The 22,559-nt window shown below is 40.2% G+C and overlaps 1 protein-coding gene across 6 annotated transcripts in view; it reads right to left on the bottom strand.

Annotated features, from left to right (window-relative positions):
- Positions 1–9,117: 9,117 nt before the first annotated feature.
- The window catches only part of CPQ (carboxypeptidase Q), a 515,377-nt gene continuing 501,935 nt past the window's right edge, over positions 9,118–22,559 (bottom strand). For 5 of the 6 annotated variants that reach the window (XM_043483097.1, XM_043483098.1, XM_043483096.1 and 2 more), the window contains one exon: positions 9,118–9,661. In XM_043483097.1, the coding sequence (XP_043339032.1) occupies positions 9,498–9,661 (164 nt within the window). In that variant the 3' untranslated portion in view covers positions 9,118–9,497. Of the gene's footprint in view, positions 9,662–19,748; positions 19,820–22,559 lie in introns of all 6 variants that reach the window. The other variant, XM_043483099.1, reaches the window with a different exon arrangement.

Genomic DNA, 22,559 nt, shown 5'->3' on the forward strand with positions numbered 1-22,559 from the left:
TTTGCCCCTTCTATTTGCCATCAAGTGATGGAACCAGATGCCATTTTTTAAAATGTTGAGTTTCAAGCCAGCTTTTTCTCCCTCCTCTTTCACCTACATCAAGAAGTTCTTTAGTTACTCTTCACTTTCTGCCATTAGAGTGGTACCATCTGCATATTTGAGGTTGTTGATATTTCTCCTAGCATTCGTAATTACAGCTTGTGATTCACTGAGCCCAGCATTTCACATGATGCATTTCTGCCCAGAAGTTAAATAAGCAGCGTTAAATATGCAGCCTTATTGTATTTCTTTCCCAATTTTGAACCGATCTGTTGTTCCATGTCAGGTCCTGTTGCTTCTTGATCTGCATACCAGCTTCTCAGGAGACAGGTAAGGTGGTCTGGTATTCCCATCTCTTTAAAAATTTTCCAGTTTGTTGTGATCCACACAGTCAAATGCTTTAATATAGTCAATGAAGCAGAAGTAGATTTTTTTTCTGGAATTCTGTTGCTTTTTCTATGATCCAACAGATGTTGACAATTTGATGGTTCCTCTGCCTCTCTGAAACCCAGCATGTGCATCTGGAAGTTCTTGGTTTACAAACTGCTGAAGCCTAACTTGAAGGATTTTGAGCAATAACCTTGCTAGCATGCGAAAAAGTGAAAGTGGAAGTGGCTCTGTCGCATCAGACTCTTTGTGACACAACAGATGATACAGTCCATGGAATTTTCCAGGCCAGAATACTGGAGTGGGTAGCCTTTCCCTTCTCCAGGGGATCTTCCCAACCCAGGGATTGAACCCAGATCTCCCACAATGCAGGCAGATTCTTTACCAGCTGAGCCACCAGGAAAGTTCAAGAATACTCGAATGGGTAGCCTTTCCCTTCTCCAGTGGATCTTCCCGACCCGGGAATAGAACCGGGGTCTCCTGCATTGCAGGCAGATTCTTTATCAGCTGACCTACCCGGGAAGCCCTGTTATCATGTGAAATGAATGGAATTGTATGGTAGTCTCAACATTTTTTGGCATTGTTCTTCTTTGGGATTGGAATGAAAACTGACCTTTTCCAATCCTGTGGCCACTGCTGAGTTTTCCTAATTTGCCGACATAGTGAGCACAGCACTTGAACAGCATCATTTTTTAGGATTTTAAATAGCTCAGCTGGAATTAGTCACCTCCTCTAGTTTTGTTCATAGTAATGCTTCCTAAGACCCAGGATGTCCAGCTTTTTACTTCATACTCCAGGATGTCCAGCTCTAGGTGAGTGACCACACCATTATGGTTATTTGGGCTATTAAGACTTTTTTTGTATAGTTCTTCTATATTTTCTTGCCACCTCTTCTTAATCTCTTCTGCTTCTGTTAGGTCCTTACCATTTATGTCCTTTATTGTGCCCATACTTGCATGAAATATTTCCTTGATATTTCCAATTTTCTTGAAGAGATCTCTAGTCTTTCCCAGTCTATTGTTTTCCTCTATTTCTTTGCACTGTTCATTTAAGAAGGCCTTCATATTTCCCCTTGCTATTCTCTGGAACTCTACACTCTCTACCCTTGCCTTTTGCTTCTCTTCTTTCCTCAGCTATTTGCAAAGCCTCTTCAGACAACCACCTTGCCTTCTTGCATTTCTTTTCCTTTGGGTGGTTTGGTCACTGCCTCCTGTACAACTTTATGAACCTCTGTTCATAGTTCTTCAGGCACTCTTTCTACCAGATCTAATCCCTTGTATCTATTTGTCACTTCCACTTATAATCATAAGGGATTTGACGTAGGTCATACCTGAGTGGCTGAGTGGCTTTCTTTAAGCCTGAGTTTTGCAATAAGGAGCTAATGATCTGAGTCACAGTCAGCTCCAGGTCTTCTTTTAACTGATTCTTCAGAGCTTCTTCATCTTTGGCTGCAAAGAACATATCAATCTGATTTTGGTATTGACCATTTGGGGATGTGCATGTGTAGAGTCATCTCTTGGGTTGTTGAAAAATGGTGTTTGCTATGACCTGCATGTTCTCTTGACAAAACTCTGTTAGTCTTTGCCCTGCTTCATTTTTTACTCTAAGGCCAAACTTGCCTGTTACTCTGGGTACCTCTTGACTTTCTACTTTTGCATTCCATCCCCTATGATGAAAAGAGCATCTGTTTTTTTATGTTAATTCCAGAAGATGCTGTAGGTATTCATTGAACTGGTCAACTTCAGCTTCTCTGGCATCAGTGGTTGGGGCACTGACTTGGACTTGCTGTGGTGTTAAATGGTTTGTCTTAGAAACAAACCAATATCATTCTGTTGTTTTTGAGTTTGCACCCAAGTACTGCATTTCAGACTCTTTTGTTGACTCTGAAGGCTACTCCATTTCTTCTAAGGTATTCCTGCCCATGGTAGTAGATACAATGAACATCTAAATTAAATTCTCCCATCCCATCCATTTTAGTTGAGCAATTCCTAAGATGTTGATGTTCAATCTTGCCATTTCCTGCTTGAGCACATCCAATTTACTTTGATTCATGGACCTAATCGTCCAAGTTCCCATGTAACACTGTTCTTTACAGCACTGGACTATACTTTCACCACCAGACACATCCACAGCTGAACATCGTTTCCACTTCGGCCAAGCTGCTTCATTCTTACTGGAGCTATTGGTAATTGCCCTCTGCTCTTCTCCAGTAGCAACATTGGACAACTGCTGACCTGGAGGGCTCTTGTTCTGGTGTCATGTTTTTTTACCTTTTTAAACTGTTCGTGGGGTTCTCCAGGCAAGAATACTGGAGTGGGTTGCCATTTCCTTCTCCTGTGAACTATGTTTTGTCAGAATTCTTCACTATGACCCATCTGTCTCGGGTGGCCTTGCACAGCATGGATCATAGCTTCATTGAGCTAAGCAAGCCCCTTCACCATGACAAGGCAGTGATCCATGAAGGGAATACATTTATATATTAAATATATAGTATAAGATATTTATTCTGCTGCTGTGCTCAGTTCAGTTCAGTTGCTCAGTCATGGTCCAACTCTTTGTGATCCCATGGACTGCAGCATGCCAGGCCTCCCTGTCCATCACCAACTCCCGGAGGTTACTCAAACTCATCACTGTTGAGTCAGTGGTGCCATCCAACCATCTCATCCTCTGTCATCCCCTTCTTCTCCTGCCTTCAAACTTTCCCAGCATCAGGGTCTTTTCAAATGAGTCACTTCTCTGAATCCGGTGGCCAAAGTATTGGAGTTTCAGCTTCAGCATCAGTCCTTCCCTGTGCTCCATCATATCCAACTCTTTGCGACCCCATAGCCTGTAGCCCACCAGGCTCCTCTGTCCATAGGATTATCCATGTAAGAATACTGGAGTGGTTTGCCATTTCCTACTCCAGGGGATCTTCCCAACCCAGGGATTGAACCCAGGTCTCTCGTATCTCCTGCATTGGCAGGTGGATTTTTACCACTGCACCACCTATTGTGCTCTATCTATATATAATATTATATATTATATGCAAATATATATATATATGTAAATGTATATATCCATGTATATGGTATAGTCTTTCTAGAAAATAATCCTGAAGCTAAAGATAATTACCAGCTAAACCATTAGATTATCTTTGGACTCTGATAATGCAGAGATGCCATGAATTTTAGTTCAGTCTTTGGACAATTTGTGAAATCTCTAAGAATCTACTTTTCCAAATTGGAATCAAGCAGTGAGAAAAGAATGATTCAAAATGTGCAAAATGTAAAAAGAAAATGAGTGTATACACTGGATAAAAACTAATGACTTGACACTCATTTCTGACCAAGTAGGAGTAATAGGGATTAGACTTATTTTTAGGTCTGAAGTAATTAAAAATTCAAATCAAATATATGAAACAATAGTTTTTAAGACACTACACATGAGGAAATGAAGGACATCATGCCCGAGATACAGAAAAAGATTGAAATGAGCCCTAAATGATGGTACTAGTTAACCTTGAGGGAGTTTCCAGCCGCACTTCAGGAAAGGGAGACCTAAGCAGAGTCCGGGAACCACGAGTCGAAGAGAGGAATCTGAATGCCCAGGGAGGCCACAGCAGCAGGGGCTCACAGGACACAGTCTCAGAGAGGGTGAGCCTCACAGAGTGAGGTGCTGGAGAGCTCTGGAGGGTCGCCCAGCCCTCCCCAGCTGAGCACCGATCCTTGCATGTGTTAGAGAAAACCCTCAGAGGCCGGGGAAACAGCCAACTAAAAGGAATGGAAGAAATCCATGGCTGATTCATGTCAATGTATGGCAAAAACCACTACAATATTGTAAAGTAATTAGCCTCCAACTAATAAAGGGAAAAAAAAAGGAATAGAAGAGAGAGCTCAGAAATCATTTGACATTGTTTGTTCTCCCAGTCAGAGAGGAAAACCTCGTAATTTATGGGGCATCAATGGAGCAGAGAGGTTAGCTCTAGGAGTTAGACAAAATTAGCCTAGAATAAATGCTCTTATAGTTCCACCTCACAAAGACTGGCTGAAGAATTAGGATGTGGTATATTTCTCAATCCAGCATGAATCTGAGAAAGACTGGGTTTTGGATTGAGGTGGAAGACAGCACTTTGTAAACTGCATGACCAGTATTCAGTCAAGAGATCTTCTTGTGTCTCTGGAGGGCCAACGTGGTAGGAATTGACAACCTTGTGGGTTACTTCCAGTCCAAGTCTCCATTTATGGCTTCTGTCTCCTTTTGTGAAGATGGGATACAAATGGGACCACCTAAAGCACAACTGTGAAGACCTCCCTCGTTGGCAGCTTCCCATATATCCTGCTTAAGCCTCAAGAGAATCCCAGGACTTTCCTCCTGGTGTTCAGTTTAGCTCTCTCTTGAGATGGCTCTATGTTGGGAATTTTCAACTTGTTTCTATCATTTCCTCCAAGAAGAGAACAGAGGAATGGAAACTGAGAAATGGATTTGCCATAAGATTGAAGGAGCTGATGCCCCCCAATCAGAGGACATTTATTGTGAAGCTACTATGTACTGTGCACTCTATTTGGTGCTTTCAGATATTTTTCAGGGGATTGTGCCTTTAAATTAGGCAAGTGATTTAATCAGTTGTTTTCAATCTATTCTCAACAAGACACTACAGAGGAGGTATGAAGTGGGAGTCGAATTGTTGACTTATTAGACAATTGTTCTAGAATTTACTGAGAAGTCTTTCTTTTATTTGTATCTTTTGCTGATCTTCTCTACCAACCTGGCCATAAACCAAGTCTTCATGAATGTGCGGTTCTGGATCTAGACTCTCTATTCTGTTCCATTGGTCTATTTTTTACCCTTGTGCTACTGCCATGTCATCTTAAATGCTACATCTGATAAGGAGTCTTGATATCTGATGAGGTAAAATTAAAAAAAAATCAGAGTAAGCTATGATAATAAAACCCCACAAATTACCAGTGTCTATATATAATAAAGATTTATTTCTTGTGCATGCATCATGTCCATCATGGGTAGACTGGAAATTGGGTCATGCCTCATCATCACTCGGGAAAGAGGTTCCTGGAGCAGGCACTTTTGAGAACATTGTCCTTAATTACGATGGGGGAAGAAAGAGTCTACCAAAATCATGCACTGGGTCTTAAAATTTTCATCCAGAGGTAACCACTCCTGCTCCTATTTCTTTGTCAAAAGCACATGGTGGTACTAAATTATAAGGGGTCAAGAGGGTACAATCTTGCCGAGAAAGAAAATAAAAATATTTGGAAATCACATTGATGGCTACTGTGATCCTTTACTTTTACTTTCTTTTTCAGGAACGCTGGCTATTGTTAGTCTCTTGTCATCCAATTACATTTTAAAATCAGGCTGTAAACAAAAAAACCAACCAACAAACCAAGATTAAGAACTCAAACCAAAAAAATCCTATTGTGAATTTTCATTGAGATTGCATTGATTCTATAGATAAATTTGGGGAGAATAGACATGTTTACTATTGAGTCTTCCAAAACTTAAACATGGCATATTTATCCAATTGTTTAGTTCTGTCTTAATATACATGAGGGCTTCCCTGGTGGGCCAGACAGTAAAGAATCTGCCTGCAGTGCAGGAGACTGGAGTTCGATCCTTGGCTTGGGAAGACTCTCTGGAGAATGACAACCCACTCCAGTATTTTTGCCTGGAGGATTCCATGGACAGAGCCGCCTGGTGGGCTACAGTCCATGGGGTCACAAAGAGTTGGGCATGACTAACACTTTCACTAAAATATATGAATGGAGTTTTACCATTTTCTCCCTAAAAGGAACTTGCACATCTTTTTGTAAAATTTGTTTCTAGATATTTTATATTATTAGATACTAATATAAATAATATAGTTTTGGTTGCATTTTCTAAGTATATGTATGAAAATGCTTCTCATTATATCTGTTAATTTTTTCTCTAAAACTCCTAAACTTTGTTTTTAGTTTTGATTTTTTTGTAGGTTCCTTTGAATTTTCTACATAGGCAATCATGTTTATCTATAGATAATATTTACCTGCTTTTTACCATCACTTGACTTTGCCCTCCCTGCCTTTCGACAGTGGCCAGGACATCTAAGATACCATTGACTACAGATGACTCCAGTAAGCACTCATGTCTTATTTCTTATATTAAAGGAAAGTGTTTGGTAATTGTGATATTTTAACTTTTTCTTTTTTTGGTAGGAGTTTTTCATCAGGTAAGGATGTCCTCTTTATCATAAATGGATTTAGGATTTTACATGACTTTTTTCCCTATATCTTTTGTGGTCTGTAGTTTCTCTATAACATGCTATTGCAGATTTCTTGTTTATTCTTTTTAGGATTCATTGGGTTTCTAGATTCTGTGGACTGGCATATTTATTTCTGGAAAATTTTCATTTATTATTCAGATGATTCTGTCTTCCTCTTTTCTGGAACCCTGATTAAACATAAACTAGACCATATAAAACTAGCTTTCATATTTTTTAACCTCATTCATATTTTCCATATCTTTTGATGCTGAATTATCATTAATTTCTTCACTATTTTCTTTAAGTTCATGAATTCTCTTATCTGCAGTTACGCTGGTCCTCTAATTTTAAAATTTCATTTACTATAGTTTACACTTCTATAGAATAGAAGTTCTATTTGTTTCAATAGAAATAAAAGTTCTATGTATTTTTCTTTTTACAATACACTTGGTCACTTTTTATACCCCTTTGCTTTCTCTTCTATTTTCAATCCCTTCTCTTTATCTCCTTAAACATCATAGACATAGATTTGGAAATCAATTTAAACATTCCAGTATCAGAGGACACTTTGAATTTTGCTGTTTTCTTTTTTGTACTGCTCTTGCTCAGAATGCTATGATTCCTGTTTTGTTTTGTTTTTTTTTAACTGGGAGTTAATAGTTATTGTAACTTAATCTGTGGGAATTTCTCTGGACTCTCCACTCAGCACTTACTTAAAACGGTAATTTTTCTTATGGTTCTCAGAGTTATTTTTAATATATAATTTTATTTACTTACTTATTTTTGGCTGCGCTGAGTACTTTTGCTGCTCGGGCTTTTCTCTACTTGTGATGAGCGGGGGCTACTCTTGGCTGCGGTGTGCAGGCTTCTCACTGCGGTGGCTTGTTGGTGGAGAACAGGCTCCGGGCGCTCGGGCCTCAGTAGTTGCCGCGCGTGGACTCAGGAGCTCCTGGGCTCTAGGGCACAGGCTCAGTAGTTGTGAGCATGGGCTTAGTTGTGCGGCAAGGCGGATCTTTCTGCATAAGGTATCAAACCTGCGGAATCCTTTGGGGGTCTCAGTTTCATTGAGGTTGTCTAGTATCCTTAATATGGCAGGCTATGGAATTTGTTGATAGTCCCCAAGCCACTAAAAGTGAAAACAGAATTTAAGTTCACCATATTCTGCTAATTTTCTCAAAAAGAAAGCTGGTTCAATGTGCTCTATATCACCTTGGTTCATGCCTTCACTTAATTTTCGGTCTAATGGTCTTTATCTTTTAATCAGTTAATTCATATATTTAAAAAAGTGTTTCTCAGACGTCATCCAGCATTTTGCCTTCAGTGTAAGGGTCAGTCAGTGTACCAGTCTGCTACCATGCCAGGAATGAAAGATCTTTTTAATTATTACCATTAATAAAACTGATACTTTGTTTTTTCCTTCCAAGAATTTAGTTATGTGTATATTAGACCATTTGATAACAAATTACATGTATATTAGGCCATGTACATATTAGATCACACTCTGGGGTGATTCATTCTGGTGTTTGTTTTCCTTCACTTTTCCTTCTCTTCGTGTTTTAGTTTGGATAGTTTTTATTGACCTATTGTCAAGGTCGTTGATTCTTTCCTCAGCCTATCCAGTCTGCTGATGAGCCCCAAAAGGAAATTACCCATCTCTGATGTTGTATATTTTATTTTAGTATTTGCATTTGATGCTCTTTTATAGTTTTCATCTTTCTGTTGAAATTCTCCTTCTGTTCATGTATATAGTCCCATTTTCCTACTAGATTTTAACATATTAACCATAGTTATGCTAAAGTTGCTCTCTGGTATTTCCAACATCTGGAAATATGATGCTGCTTTGTCTGGTTTTGTTAATTGCTTTAACTCTTGACAATGAGTTAAACTCTTTTCTTGTATTTTGGGGTGTGTCTTGTAATTTTTTAAATTGAATACTGGACATTGTGTGTGAAAGAATAGTAGAGATTATTCTCAGACTAGATGAGGATAAGTGTTTTGCTCTGTGAATATTATTTAGCTTCTATGAGTCCCAATAGTTTTTCTTTTTGACCTTGCTGCACTGCATGTGGGATCTTAGTTCCCTGACCAGGGGTTGAACCCCTACACTCTGCAGTGGAAGCAGAGTCTTTCCCCATGAGCCTCAGTTTTGTTATCAGCAAAATATGAATAAGCCCCAACTTCATAGATTTATTATGTGAAATATATAAAACATAAATGTAAAATAGTATTATCATTTGCTCATGGTAGATCTTTAATAAGGAAATTGGATTTTACATACTTGATTTTTTCAAGTGGTGACATTTTTTTCTATTAATTAAAAAATTTCATACCTCATTAAAAAATTCTAATAATATCAAAGTGTATAAATTAGAAAGTCAGATGCCTGCATATGTTCAGTTAAGACTATACTATATTGTGTGTTCCTCTACTTTCAATGAATAACTTAGAACAAAAAATTGGTGTCACTATATTTGATTTAATGTTCATAAATACATGCATAAAAGCCAGAGGTCTTCCAAAGCTTTATCCAGTATTTACTTCTGAAGTAGAAACAATGTTTTTAGTAAGTGGTGTAAAGAAATGCCCCCACTGGGATCTCTACCATATTTTGATTTTATGTGGGGGTGGGATTTGATTTGATTCTATGTGGGATTATTCTTTACACTAGGAAAACAGAATTTGGAAAGAATCAAGAAAGATAATGTCAGAAAAGTATGAAAAAGTGTTGTGCTTTGTAAATGATCAATAAAGTTGCTGGGTGAAGAGGGGCTTCCTAAAGCTGCAGACCCAGGATTTCTGGCCAGAAAGGACAAAAGTGCCCTCTCTCTTGTTCTTGCTAAGACCTGGGCAGCATTTCTTCCAAGTCTGCAACGACGTAAGAGACAACGGCCCAAACAGCGGCAGCAAGATTCATCTGCTTTGGATCCATGACGGTCATGGTGTCTCCATGGGAGTGATGGAAGGAGAAATATTTATACAGGTCATCAAGTAGACTGGCTCCTGGGGAGAAAAGAGGAAGAACTCTTAATGAAGTATTTTGACAGACGTTGCTGAATAGCTGTTTAGATACCACTGGCCCTCTTCCTTGCTCTTATTGGACAGGCTGTGATGGCAAAATAATGACATTCCCAGCCTCCCTTGCAGCAGGAAATGGCCGTATGGCATCGTTCTGACGACTGTGATATGAGTGGCAGGCATGGGAGAGTTCTAGGAAAGCCTTAACCTGGTTGACAAGAGTCAGGAAATGCTCTGTGCTGAATTAAAAGAGATGAGAAGACTAGCACTGCAGGGGGCAAAAAGCCTCCACACTAAAAATGGCAAGGTGGAAACACAGAAGGAGACTGGGTTTAGAAAATACGGCAAGCCCACTGAGTAAGCTCTACACTGCCTAATTCTGAACTTCTTGCTATGGGAAGGAAAATAAATTTTATTTGAAAAGCAAGTGATACAAATGTCCCCTCTATTTATAAAAGGACTATATATGTATTTTTTTTTTTTGTATCAGCAGAGTGCAAATTATGTACATCCCTGGATACAAAAGAAAGTCAGTACTCCTTTGCTCCAGATTTTTTTTCTCAAGGCATTCAGTCACTTCCCATGAAATTTCCCAGCAAGTCCCACCAACAGGAGTCTCCACCACCCTTAAGAACTTTCTTCTTACTCTAGTGAGGTCTTTTTCTAGTTTGGTCATGGATCAAACCTCAGGGAATGGTGGCTCAGCTGGTAAAGAATCTGCCTACAATGCGGGAGACCTGGGTTTGATCCCTGGGTTGGGAAGATCCCCTCGAGAAGGGTAAGGCTACCCACTCCAGTACTGTGGCCTGGAGAATTCCATGGACTGTATATCCATGGGGTCACAAAGAGTCCGACATGGCTGAGCGACTTTCACTTTCTCACTCTAGTGAGGCTTTCATCTAGCTTAGTTATGGATCAGAGCCTCAGGGAATCTTCATACCTCCTAGTCATCCTTCAGAACCTACTGGGCCCACTCTGTGGGTTCTTTTGCCTCAGGCCTAATTATTTATTTACTTACCATTTTATTAAGATATATACCATACATACATAAGATTGTAGATTATAAAGGGTGACAGTATAAAAGTTCACATATGCCCATGATTTAATGCAAGAAAGGCATCACCAGTACCTTTAAAACCCATTTTATGAGCTCCTTCTCACAACCCCATGGATCCTTCTTCTCTTCAGAGGGACCCACTATCCTGTTCTGCTTGTGTGTTAGCCACTCCTTGCTTTTCTTCATAGTTTTTCGAAATAAATATAATCAACACTCTCCAGGCTCTAAATGTAGGGGTGGAATTGTTGGGCTATAGAGCATGCGTATGTTTAATTTCATCATGTATATCCAAAATGTATTCCTTTTCGGTTTATCCTCCCATTGTTAGTATATGAGTCTTCCTCTCGCTTCACATCTTCTTTAGCACTCAGTATTAATTTAAGCTACTTTTTGCTGATGTAGTGGATGTGAAATATTATCGCATATGATTTTAATTTTTAAAATTATTAATGAGAATATGTTTTCATATATGTATTTTTTGTCATTTCTTTTCCATGAAATGCCTGTTCATTCCCCTTGCCTATTTTCAATCGATTTGCCTTTTCTTATTGATTTGCAGGAGTTCTTGGTATATTTTAGATACTAACCTTTTGTTGGTGGTTAGTTTATATAAATCATTTCCCAGCTTTTGACTCTTTTCATTCTGTTTAGCATGCATTTAGATGAATAAATGTTCTTACTCAACGCAGCTGAATTTATGCACACTTTCCTTTTGATTTTTACGTTTGTCTGTTGTTTAAGAAATCCTTCCTTAGCTTTATATCACAAAAATAGTTCCTAGGGTCCTAGTCTAAAACTTTTAAAGTTTTGTTTTTCATTTTTAAATTCTTCAACCACTTAGAACCAGAATTGATTTTGCTGTAGGGTAGGCTTCTATTTTTATTTTTCAGTGTTCCAGCAAAATTTGACGGGTCCATCCTTTTTCTCTACTGTTTATGTCTGCAGCATCTATAGGCAGTGCTCCTTTTCACTCCTGATACTGGTTATTGAAGTCTTCTCTCTCTTTTTGTTCACTAATCTTGCCAGCAGTTTGTAGGTTCTATTATTCTTAAAAATAAATAAATAAATAAATAAAGAGATAATTTTGGGGGGATAATATTTTCTAATGCGTAGTAGTTTTCCTTCATTGATTTTTACTTATACTTATTTCCCTTCTTATTCTTTGTTTGGGTTGATTCACTTTTTTTTTTCTTTTTTAAACTTTTTGAGTTGAATGCTCAGTTTATTCCTTTGTACACTTTCCTTCTGGAGGCTCAGTGGTAAAGAACCCGCCTGCCAGTGAAGGAGATGCAGGTCTGATCCCAGGGTCAGGAAGATCCCCTGCAGAAGGAAATGGCAACCCATTTCAGTTGGGAAATTATTAATTGCCTGGAAAATCCCATGGATCGAGGAGCCTGGTAGGCTACAGTCCATGGGGTCACAGAAGAGCTGGACACGGCTGAGCGACTAAACAAGACGACTTTCCTTACATAAGCAGCAAGGCTACAGGCTCCCCCTGCTACTGTTTCAGCTCTCTATATCCCATCAGTTGTGATGAGTATTTTCATGATCACTTAGTTCTAAATATTTACTAATTCCTAGTTTGATTTTTTTCTTTGATGCACAAGTTAGAATATGTTTTTTTTAATTTTCAAAGGTACAGGGTTTCCTTTTCATTATTGACTTCCAATGTAACTGTTAGAGAATGTGGGCTATGTGATACAAATTCTTCAAGTTTTGCTGAGATTTTTCTCCCTGGCATACTGGATGATCCATTTTATAAATGTCGCATGTGTCGAACAGAGTGCTTTCAGTGTACTGGGTATGCAAGCATTAAAATAAGTTTGTTAACTGTATTCTTCAAATCTTTTAACACCTTATTGATTTATTGTCTTATCAATTTTGAGAGAAATGTGAGAAAATGACCTATGATTTTGGATCTCTTTTTTGTAATTCTAACAATTTTTTTTTTTAATATATTTGAAGGTTATGCTTGTAGGAGCATACAAACTTGGAATCACATCTTTCTGGTACTAATAAACTGAACATCTTTATTAATATGTGGTCATCCTTGCCATTTGTAGTAATGCTTTTTGTCTTGAAGTCTAGTTTTCCTAGTATTTAATAACAACCTCCTTTCCTTACCTCATTCTTCATGTGTCTTTTCCCATCAATTTATTTGCAGTCTGCCTCTGTCCTTATATTTTTAGGGAATTCTCTTATGAATAAAGTTCAATTTTAAAAACTAATCTAACAATCTTTGGGTTTTAACTGGAGGTTATAATTCATTAATATAGATTCTGATTATTGTTAAATTGGACTCATTTATACCATCTCAATTTTTGCTTTCTATTTGTTTATTTGCTTTCTGTTATTTTTTTCCTTTTCTTTCTTGCTCTCCTTGTGTAGATTTTTTTTTCCCTCCTATTATTCCTCTGCCACCTCCCCAACTCTTCTTGTTTGGAAGTCACACACTTTATATCAGTTCTCTCACTGGAGATCTCAGATGATTGATCTCTCAATAGCTGACATATTTATATAAAGTTAATCAATAAAGGACACTAGGATCCTAAGTTTTGTCTCCTGTCCCAGATGCACTCACTTCTTTTTAAAATCCATGCTCTAGGCCAACAAGGATGGGCAAAGATACCCTCAGACAAAGGCTGTGGAGTTTTCTTACTTCTTACGAATTCTCACTTCATCATTTTTCACCTCTGAGGAATTCGCTTACTTTGCCTTACTAGGCCATGTATTAGAGAAAGACAGTCACTGTTTTACCCAACAATTATTTTTTGAGGGGGCGGGGGTGGCTTGATGTGTCTAGGGGCTTCTGGTCTACCACACTGCAGCGTTCTCTTCTCCCATTTCTCTACTTCCTGGTCTGTGCCGTGGACAGTCTCATTGTTCCTGAGCCCTCTATTGCCTCAGAATGCTGTCCAGGGTTTCCTTCCACCAATCCAAGTTTTAAAAACTCTGTACCAAGGTTTTCCTGTACTTATCTTCCCAAACTCCTTGCTCTGGAGTAAGATAAGAATTTCTCTCTATTCATTCATATTTCACCCTGAGTTCAACTACGGTGCTATCAAACATAACACAAGCCACGGAAGCAAAGTAAATACACGAAAGAAAGCTCAGCTCTCAACTCTGACAATTAAAGATTCCAATACCTGTCAGCAAATACCCAAAACAGAGTGTATTAAGCTGATAACACCTATCGAACCCTTCACCTGTGTTGAGGAGGCTTCTTCCTGTTCAGTGATTTTTTCTTTCTAAACGAGTAAAACATGTTTTCTGTTTCTCAAATAGCTCTGAAAGGGTGGGGTCTCACCATTATCCAGCCTAATGATGTACAACCTTCAGTGGGTGGGCTGGAGCTGAGGTTCATAAGTGTCCAGAAGGTTCTGTCCAATTCAACTGGACAAATAATTGAGTTCCTACAACATTCTAGCAGTGGGCTAAGATATAAAGGTGAAAAAGACAGTCTCTGCTCTCAAAAGCTTATTCTGCAGTAGAGGCAGCAAAAATGTGCCCAGAAGTAATAGTAACACAACCAGAACGTACTGAATGCTGTGGGGAAAGGACAAAAAACAGTGGCTACTTCAAGTAGTTGAATGACCTTTTCTGAGCCCTATGTTAGGTCCCGTTGCTGTGTGCGCTCCATCCTTCTTCTATCGGAATCTTCACCATTCTTTCTTACAATTGCCTGTTTCACATTTGTTTTCTCCACTATATTGTAAGTTCCCTGAAGGCAAGGCCACTGTTTTGTTCTCTACTCTGTCACCAGTTGAAGCTGAAGCTCCAATACTTTGGCTACCTGATGTGAGCTGCAGACTCATTGGAAAAGACCCCATTGCTGGGAAAGAGTGAAGGCAAAAGGAGAAGGGGTCAGCAGAAGGTGAGATGGTTGGATGGCATCACGGACTCAATGGACATGAACTTGGGCAGACTTTGGGAGATAGTGAGGGACAGGGAGGCCTGGCGGGCTTCAATCCACGGGCTCACAAAGAGTTGGACACGACTTAGCAACTGAACAACCACAAAAAGCCTAAAATGCAACAGCAAATAGATGATGAATGTATATTTGCAAAGTGAATGAATGAAATCAGCAAATTTTATACGTGAACTGAGACTTGAGGGTGCTGTGTCAGAGCCGTTGTAGGAAACAGATGGGACACTCCAAGGAGAAAACTGGGAAATTTTAATGAAAGTATTATTTACAAAGAGTGGTCAGGGTTAAGTAAAACTCATAAGGGATGCTAAAGGAGCAGCAAGGAAGGTCATTACCACCTCTCAGCCTCAAAGGACACAGAAGAAAGTAGCGATAGCTACAGATCTATCTGCTGGAGAGGGTCACCAGAGGAGCTGTGCTTGTCTATAGAAGCCAGAGAATCAGTCCCCGCTGGTGCCTCTCATATCCAACTGGGCTCCCTTGGCCAAATCCAATCATAAGCCAGAGGGTAGTCCGTAAGAGTTAGCCTCTCAGGGCACAGTATAGGGCAGAGAAAGGCGAGGATTGATATGAAGTAGTAAAAGAGTATCTAGCACAAGTACTTAGGATGTCAACAGACAGAGATATTCTAGGTGAACAGAACATGTGAGCATTCCAGTTTGGGTGATGTGGGCTAATTTCAGGCAGATAAAGTTGGCAACTGATTTATCCATGAAAAGTCCTAAAGAAGGCTGAAAATAGACTGAATGTAGTCCTTAAATGGGGAGTCACTGGGGGGGGGGCAATGGGCAAGAAGATGGGGAGACTGGAGCTGCACCTTAGGGAGATATCCCAGAAAAATGTGGAGCTGGAACTGTGTAAATGACTGTGGTGGTGAGGAAACGGCTGGGGAGAAGGTACAGTTTGGGGGACAAGTGACAAAGAATAGGGTCAGACGATGATATCCACACCCCCAAACAGTGAAAAGGGCAGCAGTCTGTTTTTAAACTAGAAGACAACTTATGCCATGAACTCACAGCACAACCCAGGAGAGACAAATCGGTGTGTTTACTCTGGTAGGAAAAAGAAGCAGTTTAACAGAAATCACGACATTTTGGATCTAGTTAAAGCTGGTGAGAAGCACATGCTCTCTGGATGCCAGTTAGCATGGGGTGGATGTCTTATTCATGGACGTGTTAAGGATGGCATCAAGGATTTCAAAGAATGGAAGTCACTGAAGCTAGATAGAAGGTCAATCAGAGCTGTGAACCTGCAGAAACAGGAAAGGACATTTAATTCCAACAGACAGAGTATGGCTTGCTCAGGGCTGGTTTGCTCCCATTTAGTTTCCTAAAGACTTGTCATGGTGGCTGACAGACTGAGGCTCCAAATTCCTTATTGAAAAAATAGAAGCAAGAAATATTTGTGCATGCCCTCTTCAAGGCCTCTGAAATTCCCTTTCTGTCTCAGACTGAAAGAAACTGACTGCCAGATGGCTGGGAACTTGGCTGCCTCCCTTTAGAACTGGTGACTTAAGGAAAGCATTTCCTCAGAGACCATCGAAGTTCCCATGAACATTTTACAAAACTGAAACAGTTCCAGAAGATCTGGTACCACCAATGAGAACGCTGATAACCACAGGAGATATGAGAGCCGGCCTGCTGGCAGCCTTGCAGCTTTGTCTCTGCGGATCCAAGGAGACGTTTCATCAGTGACAGCCACTGATCGGAAAGACCAGCACGGAGGGACAGCCTGCATTTCAATTCCTGAGAGCACTTGACGATGCGGGTGGGCTGGTGGGGGAGATATCAACTATCCTTAGGGATAAATGGCAGTGTCTTTGACAGGTATGTGAGTTCTGAACAGGGAATCATCAAATGATTCTTTTTTTAATAATTAAATTTATTTTTAACTGAAGGATAATTGAAACAATGGAAACAGTGACAGACTTTGTTTTCTTGGGCTCCAAAATCACTGTAGACAGTGACTGCAGCCATGAAATTGAAAGATGCTTGCTCCTTGGAAGAAAATCTGTGATAAGCCTAGACAGCATATTAAAAAGCAGAGACATTACTGTGCCAACAAAGGTCCATCTAGTCAAAGCTATGGCTTTTCCTGTAGTCATGTATGGATGTGAGAGTTGGACCGTAAAGAAGGCTGAGCACCGAAGAATTGATGCTTTCTAACTGTGGTGCTGGAGAAGACTCTTGAGAGTCCCTTGAACTGCAAGGACATCTAACCAGTCAATCCCAAAGGAAACCAGTCCTGAATATTCACTGGAAGGACTGATGCTGAAGCTGCAGATTCAATACGTTGGCCACCTGATGCAAGGAGCCGACTCATTGGAAAAGACTCTAATGCTGGGAAAGATTGAAGGCAGGAGGAGAAAGGGATGACAGAGGAGAAGATGGTTGGATGGCATCATCGACTCAATGGACATGAGTTTGAGCAAACTCTGGGAGATGGTGATGGACAGGGAAGCTTGTGTGCTGCAGTCCATGGGGTCACAAAGAGTTGGACACGACTGAACGACTGAACAAACAATTGTGCTGGTTTCTGCCAAACATCAACATGAACCAGCCATAGGTACACCTATGTCCCCTCCCTCTTGAACCTCCCTCCCACTGCCCTCCCCACCCCACCCCCTTAGGTTGTTGCAGAGCCCCGCTTTGAATTCCCCGAGTCACACGGCAAATTCACATTGGCTATCTATTTTACATATGGTAATATATATGTTTCCATTTTACTCTCTCCATATATCCTACCCTCTTCTTCCTCCCCCGGCCCCATGTCCATACATCTATTCTCTATGTCTTTGTCTCCATTGCTTCCCTCCAAATAGGTTCATCAGTACCATCTTTCTAGATTCCATATACTATGAGTTAATATGCAGTATTTGTTTTTCTCTTTCTGACTTAGTTCACTCTGTGTAGGTTCACCCACTTCATTAGAACTGACTCAAATGCAAACATCCACTTCATTGGAACTGACTCAAGGCTCTAGGTTCATCCACTTCACTAGAACTGACTCAAGTGCATTCCTTTTTATGTCTGAGTAATATTCCATCATATATGACTTTTAGAAGTAGAGAGCTGGTAGGAAGAGCCTGCTCTGAAGGCCAACATTCATCCCTTGGAAATAAACTACAGCAGGCTCAGGGCAGTTCACCATTAGGAAGTTAGTTCTAATGGAAGTGTGGAATTTAAGGATGTGAAGATATGTCCTTGAGCTTGTCAGTCAAGGAACTGGACCTAGACAGGGAGATACAGCTGAGAGAACATAGGGGTTAGTGTCAGATATGACTGGGTTTGAATTCAAACTTGGGTGAATTCAGGCAAATCACACAAGGCGACCCAGCCTGTTTTCCCCACTCATGAATGAATCAGGGCTGATGATACCCAAGTTCAAGATGCTGGTGAGGATGACTAGGCATTCAGTTAATACTTTGTTATAGGCATTATGTGTCGCCAAGGTTGACACAACCTATCCACAACAGCATGACCAATTAAATACAACTTGAAGGATTTAAATTTCTCATTTAATAAATCAAGGTTCTGATGATTTTTAAAAAATTTTTATTTACTTAGTTTTGGCTGCACCGGGTCGTTGTTGCTGTGTGGGCTTTTCTCCAGTTGCGGCAAAGCGGGGTTGGGGGAGGTGTTCCTCTCTAGTGATGTGCGGCCTCCTCGTGTGGTGGCTTCTCTCGTTGCAGAGCACGGGCTCTAGGGTTCACAGGCTTCGTAATGTTGGCTCCTGGACTCTGGAGCACAGACTCAACAGTCGTGGCTCATGGGCTTAGGTGCTTTGGGGCATGTGGGATCTTCCCGGTCCAGGAATCAAACCCGTGTCTCCTGCGTTGGCAGGAGGAGTCTATCAACAGAGCCACCAGGGAAGCCTGATGATTGGTCTTCAAGATGAACCAGCTGGGCTGTGAGGTCTCTTCTATGTGACCCTGCCTTGACCCGGGTTTGGATTATTTTCCCTTCTCCTCCGGCTCTCCCCACTTCTCTCTCCTCTCTGAATCCCTTTCTGTAAACATTCATCTCACAAAATATTTTCCAGCTGTGTGACTGGGTGAAGATGGTCCAGTGAATATTGTAGGAAATACCTGACCTGCCCCTCATTGCTCACAGCAGATTCCAGTCTTCACAGAGCAATCCCATTAATGACCATGGTCCGGGCAGGATTTGGAACAAGATTAAATGAATACCTGCTAATTTCTGAAGAGAAGGGTGGTAAATACACAAAGATTCTCATGGCCCCCTCTTATCGTAGGTTGACTCATTCATATGTAATCAGTGGGTTTTCATGTACACAAATTAAGCAATTCATGTTATGAGAAGTTTTTGAAAGACATTTGAAAGCTTTCAGAGTTTCAATTCAAGTCTGTTATTTCCGGGCATACATTGACTGCAGCAATGTTTCATGAAGCATGCACTCACAGGCAAGCAGCTGCGGAAAATCCATTTCTCCTTTATAAACAGATCTTGAACAGTCTGGGGTATGCAATTTAATTACAGTGTAATGTATTACAGACATTTCCTGATCATAATAATTATGGGGTTAGAGAAGAATGTTATGGCCTTAACTTATTCCCTGCAAGAAAACTTAGTTTCTTGTATAAAATACAAAATTACATTTAAAGTTTAATTAAAGTTATTTCAGCAACATTATCAGATGGAGAAACATTATTACCAAAACAATTAGAAAATCAATTTGTGAAATTTGCAGACATTTAATCTCTCTTTTCAAAAGGGGCAGTTTTATCCTTACTATATTGAATTTCATTGAAAATTGGAGTGAGATGCAGGTAATTAATAGCTTCCTAACCCCTAGCACTCCAGAAGAGAAGCAACTTATAAGAGAAAAGAACAGTAAAACAAAGGAAAGGAAAGGACACGAAGGAGAGGAACTGGAAAAATATCTCAGATCAAAACTCCATGAAAAGGATTATAATTTTACTTTCTAAATTCTCACCCAGGAATTTCCAAGCATGTGCTAAAAAGTTTCAAGAGTCACTAAGACCTTCCTCCTTCCATCTCTTTGGAAAACGTGGATTGGTGGCTGGGGTAGTTTTGAGCACAGATCAAAGGGCAACACCCACATACCTGGGGGACCTCCAGTTCTCAGGTATCTGAACTCTGTGATAACGGTTCGTCTTCCCACAAAGCTGAAGGAGCTGTATGGGGGTAATAAGGCTAATTAATTACTAATCACTGCTACAGGAAGACAGCACTGCAGGCTCTCTAAACCTGTAGGAATGACAGGAACAATACTGTCTCTTAAGGACTTCCAGTGTTCCTAGGGCTTTTTGGAGATTATTTCATTTAATTTTCCAAGTGACCCCATGAGGGAATGACCATCATGCCTCATTGACATATGGAAAATTGATTTAAATAACTGGAGTCACATGGTAGTAAGTGATAGAGATGGGATTCAAATCCAGGTGTCTCTGACCTGAAAACTCTGCTCCTGACCAGCTTTCTGCACCTTCTCTCCCTGCCCTATCCCAGGACACCTGTAGAGGTTTTTATTTTCCCTGGTGGAGAACCGTGTGTGTGCGGTTTGCTCCACCCTCAGCACTAGTCCCCCATCCCTATTTTGCTTCATGACAAGAAGACGGAAATTCAAGCTGGAGGTATCTTAGGCCATGAACTGGAGTCAAGACTCAATCACGTTCTGACAGTGGGCACAGGCAGCCTGGGACTACTCACCAGACGACGGACGGCAGAGCCCCTCCCGACACCAAGTTCTCTGTTCCCGCAGGACCTGCCAGTCCCCCCGGGAGCTAAAAACCGTCCCATCTAAAACCTACTCCTCCCCCCGATCATTCATTATCCCCTTACCCTGCTTCTTTCCCCTCGCTTTTCATAGCAATTTCTACTACCTAAGTCTATGTTAGTCTTAAAATGATTTCATTATTTGCTGCCTGATTTTCCCATTAGAAAGTAAGAGCAAGGGCTTTGTCTTTTTCACCCTAATCCCCGATGCCTGGCAGGTAGTAAGTGCTCGGTAACTGTTTGTTGGATCACTGAATGGATAAATGAATGAATTATTAAACATCTAACGGGGCAAAAGTAGACAGATATACTGACTGCATTCTCTGACTCTGTAGCAATTTTGCTAAGTAAATCCTATTTTCTGGGGATTCTCCTCTCACTTGCTGCTTTGGTGAAAGACAAGAAGATTATTGTTCCCCTCAAAACATGGGATATTTCACGTATAAGCTGAGATCTAAACACTCTATTCTGTGCTACTCAATATGTTCCTTTACTTTTTACCACTGTTATGGAAATTAACCACAATTTGAAAATAAATCAAAAAGGTGGGTAGCATATACTTCCAATGTTATTCAGGGGCAAAGTCCACGCGAAGATTATCTAGGATGATGTACTTAGTTTGACTCGTTGCTTACTACTGATTAAAGGTCCCAGACTTAGTGATGTTTTATGTTAACTCATAGATATTTAGTCTAATACAGATGAAAATTATTTCTGTCCCATAGAACAGTTCATTTCAAAGGTTACAGTTTATTGGCCTCTAAAACATTAACCAGTTAACTAGTTTTTATCTAACTTGGCAATCTTAGGTTGCTGCTGCTAAGTCAGTTCAGTCGTGTCTGACTCTACGCAACCCCATAGACAGCATCCCACCGGGCTCCCCTGTCCCTGGGATTCTCCAGGCAAGAACACGGGAGTGGGTTGCCATTTCCTTCTCCAATGCATGAAAGTGAAAAGTGAAAGGGAAGTCACTCAGTCGTGTCTGACTTAGCGACCCCATGGCCTGCAGCCCACCAGGCTCCTCTGTCCATGGGATTTTCCAGGCAAGAGTACTGGAGTGGGGTGCCATTGCCTTCTCCAAATCTTAGGTTAATATTTATTAAATCACACACACTCAGTTTCTCAAATGCTCGTTGAATTAGTGTGAATATCTTACTGATTCTCATATTAATGAATGAATTGAATAAAATCTTTGACATGACATGCGTTCATGTTTCATTTGCATGTGAATCATGATTTTACCTTTTAGAAAGTTATAATTTAATACCACCCATCTACAACCTTAAACCATAAAGGAATAATCACATTCATGTTTCTTCTCCAAAGTTCAGTGACTCATGGATCCCGTCTATGATTTTATCCATGATTACTCTAAGAGCACTGGGCAAAGTGGTCACCAACACAAGGGCTGGTCTTCTGCCTTCTCCCTGTATGGTCCCCAGTTATGAGGAGTGTTGGGCGGAAAAGAAAAACAAATTTTATACACAGACACACACATATTAATGTAAATATATGTGTATATATCTATACGTGTATCTCTCTCTCTCTAGAAAAACATACGTGTGTGTGTATAAAATTGGACTTGTCTTCAGCATCTACCACCCACCTCTTAATATTCTAATTTCCCTCCTGACTTGCCTTGCACCTTCCCCATGAGTCATGATTTTGCCATTCAGAAAATTATAATTTAATACCACTTGCCTAGAAACCTTAAAAGTACAACCACATTCATACATGATTGGTTCCTTATATTGGAGTTTGTAATTTTATATGTGTGCATGTGTAGTCATAGCTTCCATATGTAGCTATGAAGAACATCTATACCACTCTCTCCATCTACCTTGTTTTGCAACTCAAACTAATATTGACACCTCTTCTGAGAGGTGTAATTTTGAATCTTACTCATGGTTACATGCCAGTCCTAATTTATTAATCCCCCTTTGTCCATATAGAAATGATTGCCCATTCTTCTTTCATGGCCTGATGTCAAGAAAGCTCCCACCTATCTGAGTCAGTGGGACTCTTGTAAATGCCTTTCTGCAGTTCTGCCACACCTGGGAATGATGCTCCTAAGAAAACATCAGTAAAAACTGATGTACTCTGCCTCTGACAGAGTACACTGTGAGAACATTCAACACA

This window comes from Cervus canadensis, chromosome 12 (assembly GCF_019320065.1).
Source record: "Cervus canadensis isolate Bull #8, Minnesota chromosome 12, ASM1932006v1, whole genome shotgun sequence".
In the NCBI taxonomy this organism is placed as follows: domain Eukaryota; kingdom Metazoa; phylum Chordata; class Mammalia; order Artiodactyla; family Cervidae; genus Cervus; species Cervus canadensis.